We start from the raw sequence: 26,044 nt of genomic DNA, 5'->3' as shown, positions 1-26,044 counted from the left end.
CGTTTATATATCGCTCTCTGTCATTCTGTTTTAACATAAAATCACGATGTGTTGATCCATGAGGTCAGGTAATGCGCCCAAACGTCAATAAATTACACGTAACCCCTTCGAAACCACACAGACTTCCATCATCCGCAGTGACGCACTACAAATGCAGTCAACTGAATAGCAGTACTCCTGATCAATGGCTGAAGAGATCTCACGACTCACAGAAATGATGTATGATCCCAGTTACCGGTTGTTCACCTTTGAATTCACACGACCATTTTCAATAAGAGTAAAACCACCACGTTTCCAAGTACATTACATAAAGGTCTCATCGTGTTGTCGAAATAAAAGAAAAATCAAACCACTATAATAACCGTAATGCTTAGACCAGCTGTCTCCTCATTTGCATAAACGGTACACACAGCCAAAGCAGCACCATTTGTTGCTGAAGTGGACTTCGTGATGAATTCAACAACACATACTTACAATATCAATTCTAGGTTTGAGTGGAAACATGAAATATTATTGGTAGAAAACACGTTTCCAATATATAATATACGTAGTAAGTAAACATTTCTTTCCCTGATACATGTAATTTGACTGGTCGACACATGGGCAACATATAATTACTGGGCCATGTCGTGGTCATTTTGCCTTAATATTCTTATGAATTACATGGGATACAACATTGTAAAAAAACTTGCTCATATATTTCATTATCGACATGTAACTACTGTAAGCGATTTGAGATTTGACGTAAGAGTAGCAACATCTAGAAAAAGCTACACTGCATCTTTGCCAACCTATCAAGAACTGTTCTTTTATTCATACTTTGGTTTCACTTGGAGGGGAACCATGTGTAGGATTGAAAATTAAAAAATAACGTAAAATAGTGGAAATTAGCGGCAATAACTGTGAGATTTTCAACATTCAGGGGTTTCCGCTCAAAACTACGGATCCCTCACTAATCAGTGTTCCAAAGTGCCCGACAAACGACGTTCGCAATTTCTACAGGAATACGATTGATTCAAGAAGGATACGGACGAATTCAAGAGAAACGCGTGGCATTTCAAGTATATATTAGTCCAATTTTGACACGCCATACTGGAAATATACATGCTCCAAGAACTGCGCAACATAGTAGTACAAGTCTCCATCTTTGTTCGCTATGGTACCTCCTATGGTACAACTGTGGATATATTTCCTGCCCACGTTTTTCGATTTAAAAAAACTGCCCAGACCCTTGCTAATCATTATATGTAAGCCTATACGAAAGAAAGTTATACCTCATTGCTTCACATCTCAAGAGGTCTATCCTGAGTCTAGGTACATGTAACAACAATCAACATGTTTTGACTGCTACCAACTGCAATGTATTCCCAGTTGGTAGGCTAAACTTGTGGGTATTCACTCCAGACATGCTGCTAATCTCTCATACCTATTTCATTTGTCAGCTTTGTTGGTGTTCAAACATAACAACCAAAATATGAAAATCTCAAAGTTCCATTATTGTACTACTAAATTTCACTGTTGTTAACGTACATACTTATTCATGCTTGCTGATTGGTCAGTTGTGTCAAACAACTTGGTGGATGCTAATAATATGGTAGTAATAATCTTACCAGCTCTTGTAGAGAATTCCCTTCTAATGCCTGTGTTACATTTTCCTCTATTTTCTTACAAACTTGCAAACACACCAAATTTTGACACCATCACTTCACTGCACTGCATATTATCACAGACAGGTTGTATTCATTCATCCATACACTAACTACACCTTACTTACTTGTACTTAAAACTTTATTAAGTATTCTTAAAAACTTTAATAAAAAGAAATCCCAATAAATGAAATCACAATCTAAAAAAACAGTTTAGCAAAGTCAGCATTGCTCATCTTCTTGGCAGTACTACTCTGACTATCACTACTACTTCTACTATGTTGCTGCTTGTCACCATCATCCACACGTGATGCTGCTTGGGTTGCTGTCTGTGGTTTCTTGAGAGCTCGAGGCATGAATGCTAATTGCGTTCTTCCTTTACCACGTGGACCAAAGCCAGGCCTGAAAGAAATTACAAAGATTGCTTTACACTTAGCTGAGTGATGTGGATATATGGTTAGAATGTGTACCTACTGATTCCCTAAAGGCCCATGATTCAGTCCCAGAGTCCCACATTAGTGTTTTTGTCAATGGAGCCATATGGATTAGATAGGGTTATTTGTTTGCTGTGGTCAAGTTTTTCTATCGTTCTCAGAAAACTGTTTTTCAGAACTAAATTTTAATCCTAATATAAAGTGGGCCTTTAAACACTTCTCCCTTAATTCTATTACTCATGTAAGTTTACAGCTACTCTACATTCCCTGATGAAGTAACAAATGATTGCAATCAATCAATTTATTTCACAACAATAAGGCCAAAAGGCCCAAAGAGCAAACAGTGCTACAAACCCACTTCAGTTCATATAGGGAAATGCCACTCTATTTTTCATTGAAATTATTACAGCAATCTCGATGTCTCACTATAGTACGAGTGTTTTACAAGTATGAGTTTTAAAGAAGTGAACATGACACTGTCATGAATGATCTTTAAAAACCCATAAAAATGTTGTTTTGTGTAAGAGTGATATGCATCTTCAATCTGGCTTTATTGGCTGATGACATTTTGGGGCTTCATTTACATATCCAATGTCAATTGGTGCTTCATTTGCATATCCAATGTCAGTTGGTGCTTCAGTTACATATTTCATTATCATTTCTTTGTTCTCACACTTTTTTGGAATTAATTAGCATATACAATACAATACAATACAATACAATAAAACTTTATTGATTCTTGTCAGGAAATATATTAAAACTTGCATAAAACAAGAATATGCTAATTTGGCAGAAGATTAACCTACCCTCTCATTGGTCCCTTGGGTAGTTCTAAAAGGTCCTCTTCAAGTGTGGTACCTCTCTTTTGTTTTCTGACTGGTGGGTTACTAATGGCAACACTTATCTTGTGTTCACCCATCTGGCTTCCATCAGTGGCTAACACAGCTTTTGAAGCATCTTCCTGTGATATAATGGAATTTATACAAAAGTATATGAATATTTTGTCCCTGTAGTGAATGATTGACAGCATACATGTAAATACTATATGTTTTTGTCTTTTGTATGTTTATTTGTGTATTTCCCACATGACTTCATCAAAGGCTAAAAATTATCTCATCAAATTTTCTGTGCTACCCCATTATGAAATTATAAAAATTAACATCAAAATAACAATATTACCTCATTATCAACATCACAACACTTTCTCATCAACATCACAATATTATCTCATTATCAACATCACAATATCATCTCATTATCAACATCACAATATCATCTCATTATCAACATCACAATATTATCAAATTATCAATTCTCACTATTGCCTTATTATCAAATTCCACTCATCAAATTCTCAACACCTCCTTATCAAATTCAAATTATATTAAAATATTACCTCACTATTAAATTCTCAATATTACCTCATTATTATAGTCCACATATGCTAATCCCTTTGGTGTTCCAGATCTGTAGGTTACCAGACGCACTTCTTTAATAGTACCATGCTATAATCATATGAAACAATGTCATGGTATTATTTCATAATGCCATGTTGTTATAGTGTTATTTTACAGTGCTATGTTGTTACAGTGTTATTTTACAGTGCTACGTTGTTACAATGTTATTTTACAGTGCTACGTTGTTACAGTGTTATTTTACAGTTCCATGCCGTCAGTGTTACTTTAGTGCTATGCTGTCAGTGTTATTTTACAGTTCCATGCTGTCAGTGTTATTTTACAGTGCCATGCTGTCAGTGTTATTTTACAGTTCCATGCTGTCAGTGTTATTTTACAGTGCCATGCTGTCAGTGTTATTTTACAGTGCCATGCCGTCAGTGTTATTTTACAGTGCCATGCCGTCAGTGTTATTTTACAGTGCCATGCTGTCAGTGTTATTTTACAGTTCCATGCTGTGTCAACAGACTACACAGACAGTGTTGAACATCAAGTTATACATTCTCCTTACCTTTCCAAAAAATTTGGAGAGTTTTTCTTTGGTGATTGATCTTGGCAAGCCAGACACAAACAGTTTGTTTCTTTCCATGTTAGTACTCCACTGAAAACAAAAAGAATATCAAAATGAAAATAAGTTGGCCTTCTTGTTCTGTTTTATCCCTCTAGCACAAGGTAAAATTGACATAATGTTATTACATGTACTGAAAATTGGCAAGAAGTATGAAGTATTGTAACTGGTACATTGAAAGGCACAGCATGAAATGAAATCTATCATGTTGTAATGACAGCCAATCTATACAGCTGTGTGATTGTACTCATGACAGTAATTATATTGAAACAATACATTTATAATAGACTTTTAGACATGTACCTGAAATGACTGGGGTGCGGCTGTTTTTGTCTTATCAATGGATGGATCAACATACATGGGTCTGCCATCTACAGGTTGTCTGTCTAGTTCTAAGGCCTTCTTTACTGCAAACTGTAATAATCCATGGTTTAGGTTATTAATACACTGACAAGCACACATAAAATACTAAAAGCACAAAAGACTTCAAAATTTGCCAGTACTGGATGCATTACTGGCTTGAATTGTTATTTATATACATGTAAATATGACTATCCACTATATATGACTGCTATCACTGTGTCTATGAGTTTGAACATACACCCAAGTGTCTCACTGTGTTTATGAGTTTGAACATCTATCAGAGTAAAGCATAGACCCTCCACAAGTAAAGTGATAAGAAGTGTAAAATTTAAGACTTACCTCATCTTGAAATTCTATATAACAAAATCCTTTGAACTTGTTCTTAAAATTTGTCACCATCCGTACCTCAGTTATTTGTCCACACTAAAAAGGAAATATATGTTTATTATCTCCTTACAAAATGTAATATCTGTCTATTATCTCCTTAAAAAATGTAATATCTGTCTATCATCGCCTTACAAAATGTAATGTCTATTATCGCCTTACAAAATGTAATATGTCTATTATCGCCTTACAAAATGTAATATCTGTCTATCATCGCCTTACAAAATGTAATGTCTATCATCGCCTTACAAAATGTAATGTCTATTATCTCCTTACATAATGTAATATCTGTCTATTATCTCCTTACAAAGTGTAATATTTGTCTATTATCTCCTTACAACTGGCCTATATGTACCATTTTACAACGTATATATACCATGGCAATATTTAACTTACCTTGGAAAACAAATCTCTGATTCTCTCTTCCTTCAGATCATATGACAAATTTTTGACAAAGACAGTTCTGGGGTCTTTACTTGCATCGTGAGCAATGGCTGTCCGTAGTTTCTTACTGCTGACATCGTCATCATCCTCTCTCTGTCTTTTCAGTGATGGTACTTCTTTGGATTTTTCTACCATGCCTGGTAGTAATGGTACTTTAAACACACTATCCTCCTGGCTCGTTTCTATGACATTGCCATCTTTTACCTATAAATTAGAGAAAAATGATCAATAACTTCACTACAGTGTCAAACAACATACAGAAAGGCTGGAATTCTATGAATTCCATTCATCTATATCTCACAAGCTACACACTCTACTTTCTACAGAAATCAATGACTTTTTCACTTTTTGTATTAAAGACAAAAGAACACAAACTGTATAAATGCACAGATTTTGAATTGATAACATTTAAAAGCCTCTGTTTCTATCTTTTCTAACTTTTTAAACTTTTATAAGTAGGTCTATTTATTCCGTATTCGGAGGCCATCGGCCCAAACATACAATAGATAATTATTACAATAAAGCAGTACCATAAAAGGGCAATGAAACTGTTACATTACACTGGTAGCTTCACAAACAACAACAACAACAACAACAACAACAACAACAACAACAACAACAACAAAACTTGGTCAATATTCAAAATACAACTCTAGCAAAAATATGGTTATCTTATATACTAGACTCCGTACAAAACTTACAAAGGAAACAAAGAAACTGGTGAATCTCTTTACTCAAACAGTTCCTACTAGTAATCTAAGAAGTCTGTGAGTAAAACTAATAAAGGAACAAGAAATTGGTATATATCTTTAGTATGTCTAGACAGTCTCTGATATTTGTTTCACTATGTCAACAGTAAGTTACACATAATATGACAAAGACATCACCTTTTGTTTTATTGTTTTAGTATCTTCTTTTTTGAATGCCTTTTTCTCAGCTTTGACTTGTCTTTTCTTGTCTAACTTTTCTTGTTCTTCTCGAACTCTATCAGCTTCTTGTTCAGCTGCCTGTGTATAAAAACACCATCACATAGTTGTATCATCAAAAAGTGAAACTATGAGAACTTTAGAACCAGGTTTGAAAGAAACTAACCTTTTAATAGTACAGTGGATCTGTCTCACATAGGGTTCACAGTTGAGACCATTTTGGTTGCACGAGTGCATGCTGAAAACTGCAGCTTACCTTGGTTCTCCTATCATTGACTTTCTTCATCTGATTCTCTACCCTATCAACTGCCGCTTCATACTGTTCTATTGAACCTTCTTGCCTCTCAAAGTTGGTGAGAGCCTCACATACTAATTCAGGCCAGTCACTGGTTGAATTGACAGCCTTGACCAACACTTTCCGACAATGTTTATTGTCACCATATGCTCTGTAAATATTAATATACCAATTTAACAGGGTTGGTTTAATTTAACAAGAGTAAAGGTTGATATGTTCAAAATCTCTTCAGGTAATTACTAAGAATTTAAAAGTCATTTTTCTAAAATCTGTATGGTATATGTATATATTTTGCAAGAAATGCATCTCACTGTGAGTTTCTACGGCCAAGTAAATTACTTTTCGATGAATGCTTTGTAATACACTCTCACTGATAGACTAATACTTGGCTTGTCATCACAAAACTTAAAAGAGGATCAATTATCATAAATATGGCTAAATCTCATCTCTACAGCGAAACACAAATCTCTGTCAGTAGGATCTCTCATTGCAACACATTCACACCCATATTTACTCTACATTTTAACATTTCATACCCCCAATGTTTTAATTCAATCTCACAGAAATCCTGCATCAAGGATTGTACTTCTTAGACAGATGTCCAGTTACTCACCTTTCAAAATTAAAGTACTCCAACCACATTTGTGCTTCTCTAGAGTGTCCAGCCATGACTTCCTCCCAGAGCTCCCTAGCTTGTGGTTTATTACCACAATGCTTGGCCTAAAATATAGTATTATGTACATTGTTGATAACCTTTCAACAATAAATACATTTTTATTTGAGGTTATATTTTTACATTATACTGAATTGTTATTTGCAAACATATCTCTGTTGTTCAGTGTTATATTCAAGCACCTCTAATGTTTTATGTTATGTGCAAACATAGTTCTATTATTCTATGAGCTATGTTACTCTCAAACACACCACTACTCTCAAACATACTAGTACTGTTCTATAATACTATGTGAAAACATACCTCAATTGTTGCCCAGAATCTTTGTAATGTACAAGTGGGATCTGCTTCATCACCAAAATCTAAAAGAAAGAATGAATTGGCAACATAACTTTTAAACATCTGTCCCATACATACTAGAAATGACTGCCAAGAACCCAATAATGGTACAACAGTAACAAAAGGGCTCTGTCAAGGACTTCTGAGATTTCTCATACAGAACCATACCAACTGTGTCCCCAAATAATAACACATGCAATAATGGGTGGCAGTTAAATAAAATCACAACATCTCTAGTTTACCGACAAAACTCATTTTACCAAAAGTTGAGTTTTATGAATGATTACAGTAATATCAAAGTCAGATTCAGATTCATATTCCTATGTATGCAACAATCTGAATTTGTAGCTAACTTCACACTAGATATACCTACATTCTGCAAGGTAGTCTATTGCATTTCTCATTGTGTTTCTGAAATCTTCTAGTTCTTCTTTGTGCTCTGAAAACATAAAATCAGTTTTATGCACTTTTTCAATCACCCTGTGTGTAGTGAGTCATTATAGCAGTATATTCAATGACAAATTTTTCAGTCTATTAATGTCTTATTATAATACCTTCATGTGGTGGTCCTTACAAAAGGCACAGTTTTTTAAGGCTCAGTTCATATTAGGATTAATTAAAATGTATGCGTGAAAAAAGAACAGTTGTGAGGCAGTTATAGAAACTGTTGGTCCAGAACAAAGGAATGATACTATGGCATCACTGATAAGATAACACTAATGTTAGAACCAGGGATTGAAACATTAGCCTTTAATGACATATTGGTCACCTACATAGTACAGTCATACTAGTACAATACGTACTTTTATACTTTGAATGCTTTCAATATATCAATACTGTAATCAATACCATGCATGTATTAAAGTTCTTCTATGAATGTATGAATTTTATTCTGTATAATAACAGACCATTGGTCTTTACATACAAGAAATTCAGAAAATAAAACGGATACAGTGGTTTATCATCACTAGGTCAAGAGCTTTCAGAAAATGTATACTTTTTTGGGGGTGTGTGGTGATTTATTGCTTGATTAGAAAGCTTTATTGACACCATATATGTTTGGGTGGTTTACAGTCAGGAAATCCATTAGTATATATTTTGAAAGTTGTTTTATTAAGTGCTCATCTCATGTCATTCCACAATATACTGTAGCTCTTGATTGAACCTACCTGATTGCCAATCTATTCGCCTTCTCAAACTATCGATATATGACTGCCACAGTTGGAAATACTCAGTTGCTTGGGAAATACCAGAGTTTATTGCTTTCTCAAATGCTTCTAAATATTTTTAAAAACAAAATAAAAAAGCTATATGAGTCATTTATTTGGCAGATGATACAGTTTTTAAGTTGCAAAATTCAAACCTGTATTTTTCATATATATATTATCAAAATATGAAAAAGTTAGGTTTCTATGAACACTGTTTCCCTTCCTAGGTGCTCACAGAAACAAGATTTACTGAAACCAGGAACAGGAAAGTATGAGCAAGATTCACTTGACAACAAGTCAATATGAATACATGTATGTATATCTGATCAGTTCACTACCTGGTAGACTGATATCACTCTAGACTCTATTCAAGCCACACTGCTTGCTGCCAGTGAGTACACCATTAATAAACAATGTATTGTTTTCTGTATGTGGTGGTGAGGCATTGTCTAGCAATGTCAATGTCCTTCTGATTGCTAGATTCATCTCAAAGTATCAGACATTTCAAATTCTTTTTGTTGATCTTACCTTTGACCTTATCATGAGGTTCTTACCTTTGACCTTATCATGAGGTTCTTACCTTTGACCTTATCATGAGGTTCTTACCTTTGACCTTATCATGAGGTTCTTACCTTTGACCTTATCATGGGGTTCTTACCTTTGACCTTATCATGAGGTTCTTACCTTTGACCTTATCATGTGGTTCTTACCTTTGACCTTATCAAGTGATTCTTACCTTTGACCTTATCATGAGGTTCTTACCTTTGACCTTATCATAGGGCTCTTACCTTTGACCTTATCATGGGGTTCTTTGTACCTCTCTAATGCTAAGAGATAATCCAGCCATAAATAAACTGACCAGGGACAATTCCTTACAGCTCTTTTATGTGCTGCCAGTGACACTCCACCAATCTTTAACTGACTGTCCTACAAATACAAATACAAACAATAATTTATAGAGATTTAATATTTATAGAATACAGCATTGTAGTTCTGTAGGGTTGAATATAACATGACACCATACCTACTCTATCAATAAGTTAGTCATGGTATACAGTATTTTTTTTACCAAGGACACTAAATAAGTAATCTAACTGAGTTTCCCAGATGTTTTGCTCAGGCTGCCGCAACAATTACAGAAATCGATTCAAATTTCACCTGATTACTCTACCCGACACCCCATCACAGAGATTCCAAAACCTTAGGAAGAACACTGATATTGATTGGAATCTGTCTCTGTCTGTGTGGTTGCTGAATTACCGGTACCTCTCTACTACTGATGGTATTGTGTACACTATCTTGATGTTCATGTGTAAACAGTTGTGAAAAAGGCACAAACAATTACAATATATCTCAACAAATAGTAGCTTTGTGATCTTACACGCTTCAGAAAGTGCAACTTAAATAAATAAAAAAATAAGACCACAATTATGTGAAAATAGCAACACTTGGTGTTCTACTTCTACTGGGGCTTTAATATAAAATGTGTATACAAACTTCTACTTACTAAGTATTTGGTGTATTGTTTCCATAAGTCAGGCACAAGGCAATTTTCTTGAAGACATCTTTCATAAATACACTGTATTCTAGCTGGATCTCCATCTGACTTCTCATAGTCAATATATGACTGGTATTCTTGTAATCTGGGTGGGACAGCACTCAACTGAGAAATATAATTAGTGAAAATAGCACTGTAACAAAACTGGTGTTACAAAAATTAATCAAGTACATCTTGTGACTTTAAAAAACAGCAAGTGATTCAGTTTTACGGTGTAATAGACTATATAGTTGGCTATGATTTCAGAAAAGACTGTTCTGCCTGAGTTTACTGAATACAGCTTACAAGAAAAATATTTGAGTTGTTCTGTAAAAATACCTTTCTAAGATCACAGTGGATAAGCAGTATGTGGCATTCCAAATACAGATATTATCCAACATCGCATATCTGGTTACTAGATAGTATCCAATAACAGTGGATAAGGTATATTATATCCGGTCGTGGGTGGAGGGGCTATGGTTCTACTTACAAGTGATTCCTCAAATGGTTTTCTCTTCTCTAGTTTATCAAGTGCCTTTTTATATGCAATCTTGATATGGTCTGGTACTGGTTCTACTGACCATTCCTGGAACTCTTGATATGTTGTTTCCATATCTAAAACATCAGATGAATAGTATTATGTAAGATGACCAGTATAAGTTGAGATCAGTTCAACTACAGAGTATGTACACTGATACACAGGGAAGACAGACCTCATAAGAAGAGTTTGAATGATAGAAAGAACAAGATCTTGCCGGTGGTTCCCAACGTGTCAGTGAATGAATTCAATTTGTTTATTTAATGTTTCAGACTTACCCCTTACAAATACTATGAATGACCACATGTTCCACTTTGCATACACATTACGAGGTGCTTACTTATATCAGTACATAGAGTTCTACAAAAACATACATAAACACAAACAAGCCACATAAGAACAGAATTGGGCACCTTCAGATGTAGACACTGACAAATCTATTCACACATACATGTACATGCACATGCACACGCACGCACACACACACACACACACACACACACACACACACACACACACACACACACACACACACACTATGCAAGTTGATAATAAACATCTTACCCATCATTGGAATGGACAACTGTCTTTTAAATAAATTTGCAACTCTTTTCATTTGCTTGTCTATCTCTTTCTGTTTGTCTTCTGTAACAATGGCACCAATGCCTGGCTGTAAACAAAATATTGTATATTTGGCATTAACTTTACTGCAACAAACAAATCTAAATATATAGCTGTGGTAGTGTGCATGCCTGTATATCTTACCCTATTCTCACAAATCTGAGCTGATATTTCTTTTGCGACAGTGCCGTAAAAGAGGGTGTGGTTTTATGATGATGATTTTATCCTAGCTAAGTGAATTGATGAAATGAATTTACTTTATCATAACATATCAAATTGCTGATAAAGTTGTACAAACAAAGATCAACACTGTCTTCTTTTCCAATGATAATTTCTATTAGTACACAATTTTTTGCAGATGTAGGGCCTTGAATGTAAAGACTGCATTGGTGAATATTTAAACACCAGTTTTACAAATTTGTGTACTTGACTGTTCCTTTAATTCAGCAAACAACGGCAACATCAAGAGTAACTGAGTTTACTGGTACATAGTGGTTTTACTACTAGTAGTAGTACTACATTTTTGTAGCTGTACATATGCAAGACTGCACAAATGTATTTCATTGAAATAAACATACCTGGAGGGTCTGCAAGAGAGCACTTTCAAATTCTCTGTATGCTTCCCAAATAGCCACACCTTTAGTAACATGAAGACCTACAGTAGTAATAGCTGTCTCAAAAACATCTCTCACTTTGGATATCCCATCTGTAGCGCCCATACCACCAATAGAATACTGCACATATTCCAATATTACACCAACAGCTAATGGAGATTGAAAACAAAACAAGAATTAATGGGTGAAAACTACAAGAATCTTCACAGACATGGTACTTCCTTCAGTCTGATTGGGATGGGACTTCATAAGCCTTATTTCTCTCTATGTATATGAAAAACCCACAATTCAACTTTAAGTTGAATTTTAGAACCTTGAAAAGTGAGATGCCTTTTTTCATTTAATATTTAGGAGGAGTCAAGAATCAGTTGTATTGACTTGTCTGACCCCAATGACCCATACTATACTATTTTCACAATGGGTAAGAAAGGATCAAGGATCAGGTGTGTGATTTCTCTGCCCCCTCTATAACCTGGACTATGTTATTTTCACAAAAAGGATTGGATCAGGTGTATGACTTGTCATGACATGGACCATACTACTTTACATAGGGTATACATCAGGTGTATGACTTGTCTTGAGATGGACCATACTATTTTACATAGGGTATACATCAGGTGTATGACTTGTCTTGAGATGGACCATACTATTTTACATAGGGTATGAATCAGAAGTATGACTTGTCTTGAGATGGACCATACTACTTTACATAGGGTATGCATCAGGCGTATGACTTGTCTTGAGATGGCCCACACTTTTTTCCAGAAAAGATAACTAGGCAAACTAACTACACACTATTCTAAAGTCTGCATACATGAAGATTAAACCAACACTTACACATATAGTCCCCAATAGCTCTCTCAAATAGTGTTGTAATCTCTTCTCTATCATCTTCTGAACCAATACGTATTTCATCCTGTAGCCACTGGAGCCATAACTCTAAGAAAATCACAAATATATCAATGTTAACTGAAAACATTTCTAGAATTCTGGATGATAATTAAGGAAAATCTACAATGACAATAGGTACATTATTTCATAGCTGTAATATTATAGTGAAGACAGGTCTCACTGAAATATGATTATGACAAATAGTCGTTCACCAGAAATAAACTATCATAGATATACATTTCAACAAAGTGGGAGGGTTAGAAAGTGATTTTGAATCAATTCATCTGAATTAATTCTGCTTAAAACATTGCTGATTCAAATCACCTTAGGGCAGAGTGTTGCAAAGGGGAGTTCCCCAGGTATATTACTGGCGTGCCAACCAACTTGTCTTTGTAAAGGGTGGTAAGTATTAGTAGGTAAAACCTACCTGCATTCCCTACATACTTCACAGTTGTTTCCCAAATACAATTATAATGAAAGTATGGAAATCTATATAAATTACAAAATTCTTTCCCCAATCCTTCTTCCAGAGATATCTAGGTTCTAAAACCAAAATGTAGGCAAATATACAGGTACAGGTATACTGGTTCTGGATTTTAGAACTGGAAAAGAGAGAAAGTGTATTGTCTCCCTCCTATACAAATATCCAGTATTAAGCTGTACTCTGAATTTTGACCACAGTGTCTTACCTTCACTCAGTGGGAAGAGTTGATGCATTCGTTCTCTGGCTTGATGTAATTTCTCTAATTCACCTTCCTTTCTCAGGAGATTGATAAGTTGTACATGTAACTCATATTGGTATGGACTAGCTGAAACCTAAAAAAAAATGAAATGTTTGATATATCAAAGTCACCACTGGGGAACCAATGATACTAGGTACTTTACATACTATATCACGTCTGGGGTATAACTTAAAGGGGAGATACCTCCATAGCATAGGAATTTGAAAACAAAATTATTTTCGCTTTCGCATTTTTTTTCAGTTTATGCATACATAAGTTGTCTTCAATGGACACTATGAGTATCTGCCATATAATAGCTGTATTAATGTCCGTTTTGTAACACTGACGTAACGACCAAAACAAGGAGTTAACACACGTGTGTTACTGCTATCCCAGACTTGCATTGAGAAAAGTGTTTGTTATCATTCTGTGTCGTTTATCCCAACACTTTACACGGGTTAATATATATCAAATAACCCCTACCCGTGTCTCTAACTCAGCTATGGCCTTCTCATCAACATCTGCTTCACTGTCGTCACTACTACTCGATTCAGATTCCTCCTCTTCCATTTCTACATTATCTTCAAATTCGCCACTCTGCCGTTCAGCCTCCGTTGGCGCCGCCATCTTGAACGTGCTCCGAAAACGAGGCTTGGGAATACCCAGGTAAGTTTCACGGGTCAACGAACTTCGTGTGCATGGTATCACAGGGGCCCAGGAACAGTGTTACAAACAAACAAACAAACAAAACAAACAAAAGAATAGATAGATAGATAGATAGATAGATAGATAGATAGATAGATAGATAGATAGATAGACAGATAAAAAAATAAACACACAAAAAAATGCATTGGTAAAGAAAAGATCATTTGAAATTCATGGATAGCAATATCTTTATACATGTATATCCATGATGTTTGTATGGTGAGTATATATATACTCGGTGAGTATCAATCTGCTATTAAGACAGTGCTCTATACAGCAGTGGCAGAGCACAATAGTTTTGATAGTTCTGGAACTCTTTCTTGGTTGTAACTCAGAGTTTCACGCATAGTGTGATCATCAGACAACGTTGTCTGATGATCGCACTATGCGTGAAACTCCGAGTTACACACACACACACACACATATATATGTGTGTGTGTGTGTGCTGTATAGCCGTATATACATGTAGATAGCCATCAATGAGTTTATACTAATGTATGATATATATATATATATATATATATATATATATATATATATACCTACTACGAGAGTTGTCTGATGATCGCGCCATGCGTGAAACTCCGAGTTACAACCAAGAAAGAGTTCCAGTACTACCAAAACTATATATATATATATATATATATATATATATATATATATACATATTTGTGTGTTTATTTATCTGTATATCTATATTGTTCACTATATACTCTAGTTTATATAATTACTTGTTTGTTTGAGCACCAAATACTTATTACAAAAAATCCAATGGAGAAATGAAAGGTTCTATTCCATCCTCTCTCTTCTCTCTTTCTTCTCTATCTGTTTGTTCCTTAGACCCCTTTATAACACCTTCGTTACAATACTTGTGTCCATGCATATTAATTGAACCCTGTAATAATATGATTCCCACACTAAGTGCAAAACAAAGTACAACACTAAAGTATAGGTTATTGATTACTGAAGTCATCTACATGTATAAGAGGTATAGGATGATATAGTAAACTAACTTTTAACAGACGTAAACAAACTGATATGAACATGGAGTGAGCCTACATCAGAGGCAAGCACTGTTGTTTTGTGTCAATGTATGAGTAAGTTAGTTGATAGTGTGATACATGTAAGAGAAGACTTTGGCACCTTTAACAGTTTTAATTGTCTACACTGCGGGTAAAATAATGTTCTGATCAGAGACATCTCTAGACAACTGCTTCGAGTGTTGTAAATTGTTCTGGTTCACTCACCATTAATAAGGTGAGTTTAGTTGAATGTTAGATAATATAAATCAAAGAAACAATTAAACTGTAAGGTATGCCATGACAGGGCGCCCTCACACATCAGTCAACCCCCAAGAGGAGGCCAGTGAGGGCAGAATATGACATGATATATCTTACAGTTTAAGAAACAGCCAGTGACAATAAGATTGATTAACCATACACCCTGGAGGGAACAGCACAAACACACTCTCACTAATCTCTTTAATAAAATTGTAAACACAGTAACAGAATTCTCCTTTATATACAAATATATTTTTATTTGATCTTTGTACCTTGACAACAGAAATTCAAATGTCACTTTGACACTTTACATAGAATTGAGTGCTTACTATATCAAGTATATATAATACTTGTCTGTGATACATCTACAGACTAAGTATATGAAACTCTGAATAAAACCAATTGAATGTATGTGACACATCTAACAAAAATTCATTCCAAAACAACCCTGTTTTACTTTACAGAGACAAACAGGAAGTACTATATATAATGTAATAGTTCATTTATATATATATAAACTAGTTCATTAAAACACTTTATATTCAATATTTACAAGACAATTTACATACAACTGTGAAAATATTTCTAGTGTTGTGCAGTCAGAGTTTGGGAAAGAAAGTACAACATTTTACTCATAGTTCTCTTCAGCATTTATAAAAAAGTGAGTTCCAACACTATGATTTCCTGATGCAGTAGATACTAATTGAGGTACAGCACACAATAACTAATTATTCAATGTGAGAATTTCATTAATGTAGTAATGAAAATTTGAAAATTTAGCTCTAATTTGTAATACAAATCAGTAAGTTCATAACATCAACAATTAATGATAGAATATATTATATAAATTGACTTATTTTGGCAATAAATACATAACAGTAACAAATTATTGATGGACGGAAAATTGATCTAGTTTGGCATTAGATATTAAGTAGACTGTCATGGAGTATAAAGCCATTGCTAACTTGTTATTGGAAGACAGACAACTATTTACAGATTAATATATGTCATGTTTAGTTTAAATGTCAGGACTATTTGCACTGAATCAGCCATGTGTTACATTGTCATGTCTTGCTGCACTATGTCTGTCTGTCTGTCTGTCTGTCTGTCTGTCTGTCTTGTCTGTATTGTCTGTCTGTCTGTCTGTGTCTGTCCATCTGTCCGTCTGTCTGAAGATTTCAAAACTGTCATGCTCTTTCAAATCTGCATTACCACGTAGACCAATATATATTTTCCTGTCCATCTGTCAGTCTGTCTGTCCAGTCACCTACCTGTGTCAAGGAGGTGAGTACGGTCATTCAAGCTGGTAAACACATGCATAAATTACTCTTATAAGCACTTGTATGCCATTTTGATACAACGGACTAGAAATTATGAACAAAGTATTATGTCAAAGTTTTGATAACTGTTCACATTTGGCAATATATTGTGTTCCTGACTCCACTGGAAGTGTGAGTGTCAATGTCATTATTTAGTATACTATTGTAATATCATGGTTCAAATGAACATCTGTGATACATATCAATGTAGGAAGTCATGTAAAATGGCAATATTGAAAACAGTCAAAATGATTCATTTTTATACTAGTAAGTACATTATATAACATTTTTGGCAAATGTAGTAACAACATTTGGCACAAAATTTATCTACATTGATTATCAAATTTGAGATATTCTTAGTAACAAGTGATGAAACGATAAGTGTCTCTCTTATATTGCTTGGGGAAAACAAAGAATTGGCAATTAATAACCTTGATATTAATGTCTGAACTATTTGGTTATCTGAATTATTTGATTATCTGAACATTCAGTTTGTCCCTGATGTCTTACGAAGTATCGTCCTTAATGTCATAGATTGTTGAATGGTAAACATAAAATGAGATGACAGTGACTATTTGTTCATCTGAAAAAGATAAACAAATAAACAAGTTTGTTTCTTAGGCTTTGTGAGATTGACTAAGAATTTCTTATAGTGTTGACTTTCAGAATAATGTACAACTGTGCGTTTTAGATAAGCTAAAACGAAAGTTATATATAAATATTCCTTGATGCTTCAATAGTTGTTACTATTGCAGTTGAGATATTACCATGCACACACACGTTAACTGTCAGATCTATGGTTCTTGCCGTTTGTAGATAAAAATACTACAAAACTCTCATGATGCAACTAGCAATTCATTGGCTGATTAGAACGGTGTGCACTCATTACTATGAATAGAAACAAACTAAAAAGTAACACAACCAAAGTCATTGTTCAAAGCCTAAAATTAACTATGAATCATTTCATCTATTTAGAATGTGTGTGTTACATGCAGAAGGTGTCATTTTAGCAGGAAAGGCCAAAGTAACCTTTCAGGCAAATGCAATGTTTCATTCAAATAATATATCTGTAAAAGTCTCAACTGTTTAGGTTTTGTTGTCTATGAGCTGTTCTATTTTGTGATATAAAATATATTGTTTATATGTAATATCCATTTTGTTAAGGGTGGTTTCCCTCAGTCATTTTACTGAGGGTTCCATGCCAAAATTTGGGTTCAAGGTATGGCAATCCATGCAAATTTGACTGTAACCCCCCCCCCCCCCCCTCTCTATAATTACTGTGATTCTTAAACTCGAGAACATTTCTTTGATATTTCTGCTTTCTCAGTACCTTTGTAGGATAAGTGAAATGTTATAGTAACGCAGACTTGAGATTGAATTGAGTGACTTCCCTCAGATCTTCTACTTCAAATTCACCTTCCCTCATAAGTTAAAACAGTTTCACAAATATGCCTTTACTTAAAATACTTATTAAAGTGGCATGTATGTTTTTTTTCTTTCTGAATAACAAATAAATAATAAATAATAATAACAACAATAATAATAATTTATTTTTATAGCATCAGCATCCACAGTCAACATGAGCAAAGACATTTACAAAAAATATATGTGATACAAATATGCATAAAAATTACTAAATGGAGACTACAATGTTACAACAAAGCTATTCTACAAAGGTGTATTTTAAAGAAATGATTAAAAAGTTGACAGGCTCGGTGAAAGATGGATTTTGAGAAGATTTTGAGAAGGAGGTTGTTCTACAGAACAGGTGGCACCACATTAAATGAATGATCACCATGGTTCTTTGTGCGTGATATAATTATACTGAGTTCTACATGATTGTTGTGACAGACATCAAATTAAGCATCTTTGATGATGTTTTTCCTGTGGACATTGGCACGATACAAATAAATTACATATCATTATTATTACTGGATAGAGGAAAGAATCCCCTGATTTGATTGAGTTGATGATACAGTTCTCAGTTCACTTCCATGCTGAATTCATAAAATCATCCACATTGGCAAACATAACATTTGGGTCAATTGAATCTTGACTCTTGATGTAATCTTCAAATTCATTCCATCTTCTCATGTCATTGGGGAATCTATCTGGTAACAGCTGTTCTTCTAGAGATGTTGGTTTAGGTAATGGTGGTTGAGGAGGCTGGTGAGACACCAAGACATATCGCCTATCAAAATAAAACAGACAGTTTAGGAAATGGAGGTAGAAGGGGTTAGTGGGACCACCGAGACATACCGCCTATCAAAATAAAAGAGACATTTTAGGAAATGGTGGTAGAAGGGGTTAGTGGGACCACCGAGACATACCGCCTATCAAAATAAAACAGACAGTTTAGGAATGGTGGTAGAAGGGGTGAGTGGGACCACCGAGACATACCGCCTATCAAAATAAAATAGACAGTTTAGAAAATGGTGGTAGACAGTACTGGTGGGATACCAAGACATACCACCTGACAAAGTAAAACAGACAGAATGGGGCAACTCTCCATTAAAAACCCCCATAAATACAATGAACAGAATACATACCGACATCGACCAGGTACAGATTTAGTAGGTCCAGCACGTTTTAATAATAATGGTTTCCCTTCAGTTCTATTCTCAAACACTTCTGTATGGTTCACTTTGGGTTTGACTGGCTGGTTATTAAGACGTACTCTGTATTATAAAAGGAAGAAATTTGAACAAATGCAAAATATAACATTGATTCTGTCAAATTTGATAAAGATACCAAACAAAGTGATTTGCATATACTGACTTAGTTCTCATCTTAATGCAAGGTTTGAGTGAATTAATTGGCTTTTCCATGTCAGAGATATGGCTTGAATGTTATGAATATTTATGAACCCTGGGTTCATGGCTACATTTCTCACAGAAAGTTCTGACTAAGTCAACAAATCCTTGGAAGAGAATCAAATTTTCATTGACATCGCCTCAGAGGTGACATCACATGAATGTATCACTCAACTCCCAGTACCCATCTACTTGAAGTCATGCGGGACAAGATTACCTCATGTGTACAAATATTAATATCCAATTGAATTTCTGTTTGTATAAATAAGATATGTCTTGGCTTGATTTGATGCAGAGAGCTTCTTGAGAAAGTGACAAGAAGACAAGTCACTGTATGTAGAGAGTTTCTTGAGATAGTAACACCAAGACATTAGCCTCTGCATGGCTAACATCTTGAGATAGTAACACCAAGACAAGTCTCTTGGCTATACCACAGCAGACTTCAAACTTCAGAAGTAAGATAAATCCAGACTTATATATTTACCTGAATGGCTTATCAGCTGCTAAGTCTTCTTGTTCCTTAAATTTAGCAAATGCTGATTTAGGTCTACCCAGACTTCGATTTACAACTGTACTTCCTCTTCTCATATTACCAACACTACTTGCACTATGAGCTCTTCTTCTCAGTGAATTTAATGATGAATCCGACTGTGTTATCATACCTACTGTTAACATATACATGAAACAAATTAGCCAACATCTTAAAATTGTAAATTATCACCAAATATTTTTTCCATATTTGGAGAATTTGTTCAACAGTCATTACCATTACTGGTGTTGTATGGTATTTACACTCAAATAGGTATGAAACATGCTTCCAAAGAATAAATGTACAATCATAAATAAACCAAATATTATAAACTCATAAACATTTGTGGTAAATACATAGTACCCTATTTACAATATGCCATTGGTAATGGAAATCCAAGCTAACAAAGACTGTTACAGATACTCATTGTATCCAAGGACCATCCTTGCCTGGAACTCTCTGCCACCATCAATTAAAACTGCCTCTGATGCCTGCCTATTTAAAGAACTTCTTACAACATACACAAACACTCCCTATGTGTTCCACCATTGCTTGTTTGAGGGTTTGCATGTTTATAGTTATGTTAGAGGTGGTTGACAAGACATGACATGACATGACACAACATACAAACTCCTGGACTTTGTGATATTCTTTGCCTACCTCTGTCTGCAGTAGCATCACTCTGATATTGTCCACATTCATTGTGGCCTAACAGGGCTCTTCTTCGCTCTGTTTGTCTCAATTCTAGCAATCGCCTCTTCTCTTTAGCACTCTCAAGTCTCTGTTGCCTTTGCTCCTTAAGCATCTGGTGCCTAGCATTGGCAAAAATACAACAAAAGACATATTGATACATGTATCCTAAAACTAACTTTAATAACTCATCATTTTCATAGAGCCTTCAGTGATTGGCTTAGATCGTGTCACATGGTATGGACTAGTGAACCACAGTGACCTCAATTTGCATAGACAGAGGCACTAGTCATGTTCTATATTTCCCCTAGGGCAATAGTCATGTAGCATAGGATCTTTTCAATGACTTCCTTTGATTATGGAAAGAATATGTGCCTGCCAATATGATGTGTTATAAAACCCTTATTGCCTGGCTTTATCTTGGTACTAGTAGATATCATGTTGCTACATGAGTAATAGACATCTACTCGTGCCCTCATAACCAGGCACTGAGTGTAGAATAGATATTCTATGAAACAAATACAACCTCCTGTCCACATGAAATATCTTGGTAATGATAGACACCTGTTTTAGTGAAGACTCTATACAAAATAAGATGATCAGAGCTACTAACTATAATTATGATTCATTGCCAAAGACTAGGACAGTTTGCTACATTGAAATCATCATGTACACAGTATACTTACCTCTCTATAAGTCTTTCTTGATAGTCTTCAAACCAGGTTCCTCTCTGAACATACAGCTCACTTGGTGTTCTAGATACCAAATAAGTAACATGTAAATACATGGAGTGTTGCTTGTCTATTTAAATTTGACAGAATCGATGTCTGAATTTGGGTTGTTTCTTGTTATTTATTCGGGTTGATCATATCCATATATCAGATTTTGGGTTAATCTATGTCTTTCTGCTTGTTTGTATCACACAAATTCCTTCATCAGTTATCAGTTTATACTTGTACTGTTGGAGCTAAAGTAAAACCCACTATTGGGGAAGATGATCGCATGTTGAGACATATATTAGTGCAGCCAATGCTAGAATTGTCAGGCTTTGATAAGCATACAATCCATTGCAGCTTCTGTAAGCGCATAGGATTAAAGCATTCACATTGCAACCTCTATCCTATCAGGTCTCCACTTGTACAGTTGAGTTGACTACGGCACAATTGTAGTTCAAATCTTGCCCTCGGACTTTAGCCATTGAGAAACAAATGACAGAGGCAAGGCTTGAAACTGCAACCTGTAGATTCAAAGTCAACCACTCAACCATTCAACCATCATGACTCCATAGATGTTGTAACTTGTTACAATAAAACATTAAGCCATAACAAAATGCAACCAACCATTGAAGTATTGAAGTTTTTATTGATAAAAATAGGATGACAATGATTATGTTATACTTACGTTGGACAACTTCTGTATTTTCTTATAATATCATCATAACTCTGGAGGAGAAATGAGTGTCAAATTTGAAGATTGAGTTCAGCTTTGGTGTATAATATAAAAGTTCAGTCAGGCTTATTTCAGCATTTAGTACACGTCACTTGTATGGATTACTGCAATCAACTTACGAACAATGTGTTGAACTTACAAACAGTTTTGGGTACATTACAGAGAAACACTAAGTTGAAACTTGTTACAGATTCATTGCCTTGAATGTCCTTACCATTGCATGCACTGCAATAGGGAAGTCAGTAGTCACACAAAATATGAGAACATAAATATTCACGACTTATTACCTTCCAACAAAACAATCACATTTCCTTTTAAAAAACTAATATTTGTGTGTGAAAATTAAGTGATGAATTTACCTCCTTTGTGTCTTGGAAAGTAACATGGGCAGTGTGTGGTCTTCTACCAGCATGTAGTCTCTCCCCTGGTGGTAAACAATCATACACACATTGACTTACAGTATCAGTTTATGAGTCATTCGTTAAGTGTGAATATTTGATATAGATATGGTTTTGATAGATTATAATTTGATCTGTGTCAAGATATTATGAATCATTTCAGATTTTATGTTATTTACAACTTCATAACCTAGAATCCAGTGGTGCAGGGATTTTGATCTCAAAAATATATTCAGTATTTTTTAATACTTTTCAATAAATTTAAATCACACAATATATACCATCAGTGATGTAAGATCTTAAAAGACATAACATTTTAGATCATACGTGTGATTTTAGATTACAAGATATGTTTTATGATTGCAGATCTTACATGAACTATTCAGTTATTTCAGATCTTACAAGATACCAGTATATTCAGTTATTTTACATCTTACAAGATATATTAGTTATTTCAGATCTCAGAAGATATATTCAGTCATTTCAGATCTTACAATATACTTAGTCTACTAGTATTTTGAATCTTACAAGATAACTATGCAATACACAATAAAATTTCATATCTTACATGCTACAATCTCTTATACATGCATATAAAAGATGAAGTTACATGGATGGCAACAATGATATAAACCAAAAAGGTTGTTATGACAACAAGAATGCCCCAAGGGAGCTCATGCTAAAAGTTACAACAATAGTGACTGCACAGAAAAGAGTTTGTGAACTGGAAGTAGAGAGAGCAATAAAGGCTGCAAACAGATTGTGCAATGACAACTTCAGAAGACTGTCTCAAGGTGATTATTTGACTGTATAAGTTGTGTTGCTCTTCCCTCACTGACTCGCTCTAAAAGGGGTTGACCAATATGTGAGGGCGCACTACCACAGCGTACCTTACAGTTTGAGTGATTATGTACAGATTTGGAAGAAATCTTGACAGCAAAGAAAGGCAGACAAGAAATAAGAGTAAAATTACCTTATATTAGCAGGAACATGTTACATCTATACCACTGATCAACACAATGATAGAAGCAACAAGATATTCCTTCTGGCTTGCAAGGTTCAACAAAAAGGGTTCAGAAATCAAATAAATTTGGCAAGGACTTTAATTAATTGTTACTTCTTGGTTTTCTTAATTCATTAGATGATTATACCACACTCAAGCCGGGTTGAATGCATTGGACAAAAAATATGGGTTTTATACCCTGGTCGTTCTACGTCACAACAACTCATGTTTACAGCATTGGTTCTGCTTTGCTTGAAATAATATGAGTCAAAACATTCCAAATCGTTAATTATTTTTCCCGATTTTCATAAATTGTGCTTGAGGAACTATGGTTATATTAAAATGAAGTAAAATATGACAATAATAAAATCGTAATCATAAAAAATGGGGAAAAATATTGGTGATTCTGAATGTTAGGACTCATATTCTGAACACCAAAGAACCGATGACATACATGCATTATTGTTTTGACATAGAATGATCAGGATATAAATTCCATATTTTCTGTTTGGACAAGTACACCTTGGCTTATGCATGGTAATATCATAATTGAGTGACTTACAACTTTGTGAACCTTGACAAGCTAAAGGTGTCTTTATAGCCAGTATTAATCATTACATATAGCTCTGAACCACTGTACACATTTCTTACATTTACCTGGTTAGTACGGTAATAGTATTTTAAGACTACACAGACCACAGACAGTACAGGGGATACTAGATACATCACACAGTCTATAGACAATTGTCTGGTTCCAAGATGCTTGTATGAGACGATATTGCTTGTTTAGGCTTATTTGGTCTCCCTTATTACATTTTGAAATAAAAAAATTCATCATGAAATGATGGAAAGACATGTTGACCTCTTTAATTTGGAGTGATTTTATAGAACAAAGATCAAACTCCATCAATGACAGAGATAGATTTTACTGGTAAACTCGGGGTAAAGTCAGGTGACAACCATCTCCTTGAGTTGTGCATGCAAACCACCCTGCGTATACATGTACAGAATACACAGCATTGTATTGGGAGACACACGATGCATCTTGGAACCAGTAACAACTCTATGTAGACTAAATAATTACATGGTTACTTTGAAATTCATGGTGACTACTTCTGACACTATCATTCCTACTCACCAATTTCCCTCATCTGACGTTGCTTACTACTTTCTTCCACGACCACTTTCTCCTCCTCTTCCTCTTCCTCCTTTGTTGCCGTGGGGATATGTATAGCTGCCAAGTCTGTGTAACTTCCTAGTTTTGGACTCACACTCCTGATTGTAGTATCAGATTTGACTTGTCTAACCCCAACACTAATATCAGGAGTTTTTACATGTCCAGATTTATATGATCTATGTCTTGACGGTTGGAGGAGGTGTTCATCGGTTGTCTCCTCTCTATCTGGTACTAGTGCCAGCAACTCTGGTTCTTCTTCATTTTCATTTAAGTCTGACATAGTATTGTCTTTGTGTTTATCCCTAGGGTTGTATTTCTTTGCAATAGCCATTCTAGTGGCAGACTTGTACATAGCTGTGGTGCCTACATGGATATCAGGGGCCATTATGTCATTTATGGTAATCAACATCACATTACTTATATAGTCATCCTTCCATTACGCTATTTATTTCAACATTTCCCTTAACAGATTATTCATATCTGTCATATTTTTTATAGACCTTGCTAAACTTATAGAAGTGTTATATCAACATTTCACGGATATTTTAAAACTTTACTGCTCTTGATCAACATTTCTGCCATACATGTTTCAAATCACAGTTATCCATATTTTATTCTTTTTGTAAACAACTCCAATGTCCTCAATAATGTCATCTTGAATTCAATCCAGAATGCATGTTTGAATACAATATTTTGATATGATAACTCATCTTTTTAATATATCAGGGGTCTTAACCTGTATCTTGTTTTTTTTCCATACACAGTATCACTATCCTGTCCAAGCAAATCTTTCATTTATATACTAGTACAATCTCAGTTACAAACACTGAACTTTAGAATTTAGATAATAATGATAATCATAGCATTTGCATACTAATCATCGCATTTACATAATATTCACATCATTTGCATAATCCTGGTCTTTACATAATCATTATGATATTTACATAATACTGAGAGCATTTACCTAATAATCATGACATTATGTATGGATGGCTATTTGTTTTACATACATCATGTTATT

General features: G+C 34.6%; 2 protein-coding genes across 2 annotated transcripts; both read right to left on the bottom strand.

The window, feature by feature from the left end:
• Positions 1–1,833: 1,833 nt before the first annotated feature.
• LOC144449245 (spliceosome associated factor 3, U4/U6 recycling protein-like) lies at positions 1,834–14,284 on the bottom strand. Its single transcript, XM_078139757.1, has 21 exons — positions 14,141–14,284; positions 13,625–13,751; positions 12,882–12,983; positions 12,009–12,193; positions 11,374–11,479; positions 10,762–10,886; positions 10,242–10,397; positions 9,523–9,661; positions 8,696–8,803; positions 7,900–7,965; positions 7,491–7,549; positions 7,128–7,234; positions 6,476–6,665; positions 6,181–6,300; positions 5,246–5,497; positions 4,805–4,888; positions 4,406–4,516; positions 4,046–4,135; positions 3,502–3,585; positions 2,887–3,041; positions 1,834–2,048 (listed from the first exon to the last, which is right to left on the bottom strand). Exons 1-21 carry the CDS (start codon positions 14,282–14,284, stop codon positions 1,847–1,849), a joined length of 2,712 nt encoding a protein of 903 aa, XP_077995883.1. The 3' UTR covers positions 1,834–1,846.
• A 4,346-nt stretch (positions 14,285–18,630) lies between these two features.
• LOC144449513 (uncharacterized) lies at positions 18,631–25,373 on the bottom strand. The gene is made up of 8 exons (XM_078140059.1): positions 24,982–25,373; positions 22,802–22,866; positions 22,395–22,435; positions 21,680–21,748; positions 20,964–21,115; positions 20,259–20,439; positions 19,511–19,639; positions 18,631–19,152 (listed from the first exon to the last, which is right to left on the bottom strand). The coding sequence occupies exons 1-8, from the start codon at positions 25,370–25,372 to the stop codon at positions 18,948–18,950; spliced, it is 1,233 nt and encodes a 410-aa protein (XP_077996185.1). The 5' UTR covers position 25,373; the 3' UTR covers positions 18,631–18,947.
• Positions 25,374–26,044: the final 671 nt, after the last annotated feature.

This window comes from Glandiceps talaboti, chromosome 18 (assembly GCF_964340395.1).
Source record: "Glandiceps talaboti chromosome 18, keGlaTala1.1, whole genome shotgun sequence".
NCBI lineage: Eukaryota > Metazoa > Hemichordata > Enteropneusta > Spengelidae > Glandiceps > Glandiceps talaboti.
The sequence above is the reverse complement of the archived record's forward strand: the minus strand, read 5'-3'. Positions and strand labels throughout refer to the sequence as shown.

Excerpts from the sequence above, each read along its gene's own strand:
- LOC144449245 (XM_078139757.1), bottom strand. The coding sequence starts at position 14,284 with ATGGCGGCGCCAACGGAGGCTGAACGGCAGAGTGGCGAATTTGAAGAT. Across the intron at positions 7,235-7,490 it reads GATTCTGGGCAACAATTGAG|GCCAAGCATTGTGGTAATAA; the intron begins GTATGTTTTCAC and ends ACTATATTTTAG. Across the intron at positions 2,049-2,886 it reads CCCAAGGGACCAATGAGAGG|GCCTGGCTTTGGTCCACGTG; the intron begins GTAGGTTAATCT and ends AATTTCTTTCAG.
- LOC144449513 (XM_078140059.1), bottom strand. The coding sequence starts at position 25,372 with ATGTACAAGTCTGCCACTAGAATGGCTATTGCAAAGAAATACAACCCT. Across the intron at positions 22,436-22,801 it reads CTTTCCAAGACACAAAGGAG|AGTTATGATGATATTATAAG; the intron begins GTAAATTCATCA and ends TTTCTCCTCCAG. Across the intron at positions 21,749-22,394 it reads AAATACAGAAGTTGTCCAAC|AACACCAAGTGAGCTGTATG; the intron begins GTAAGTATAACA and ends TTTGGTATCTAG.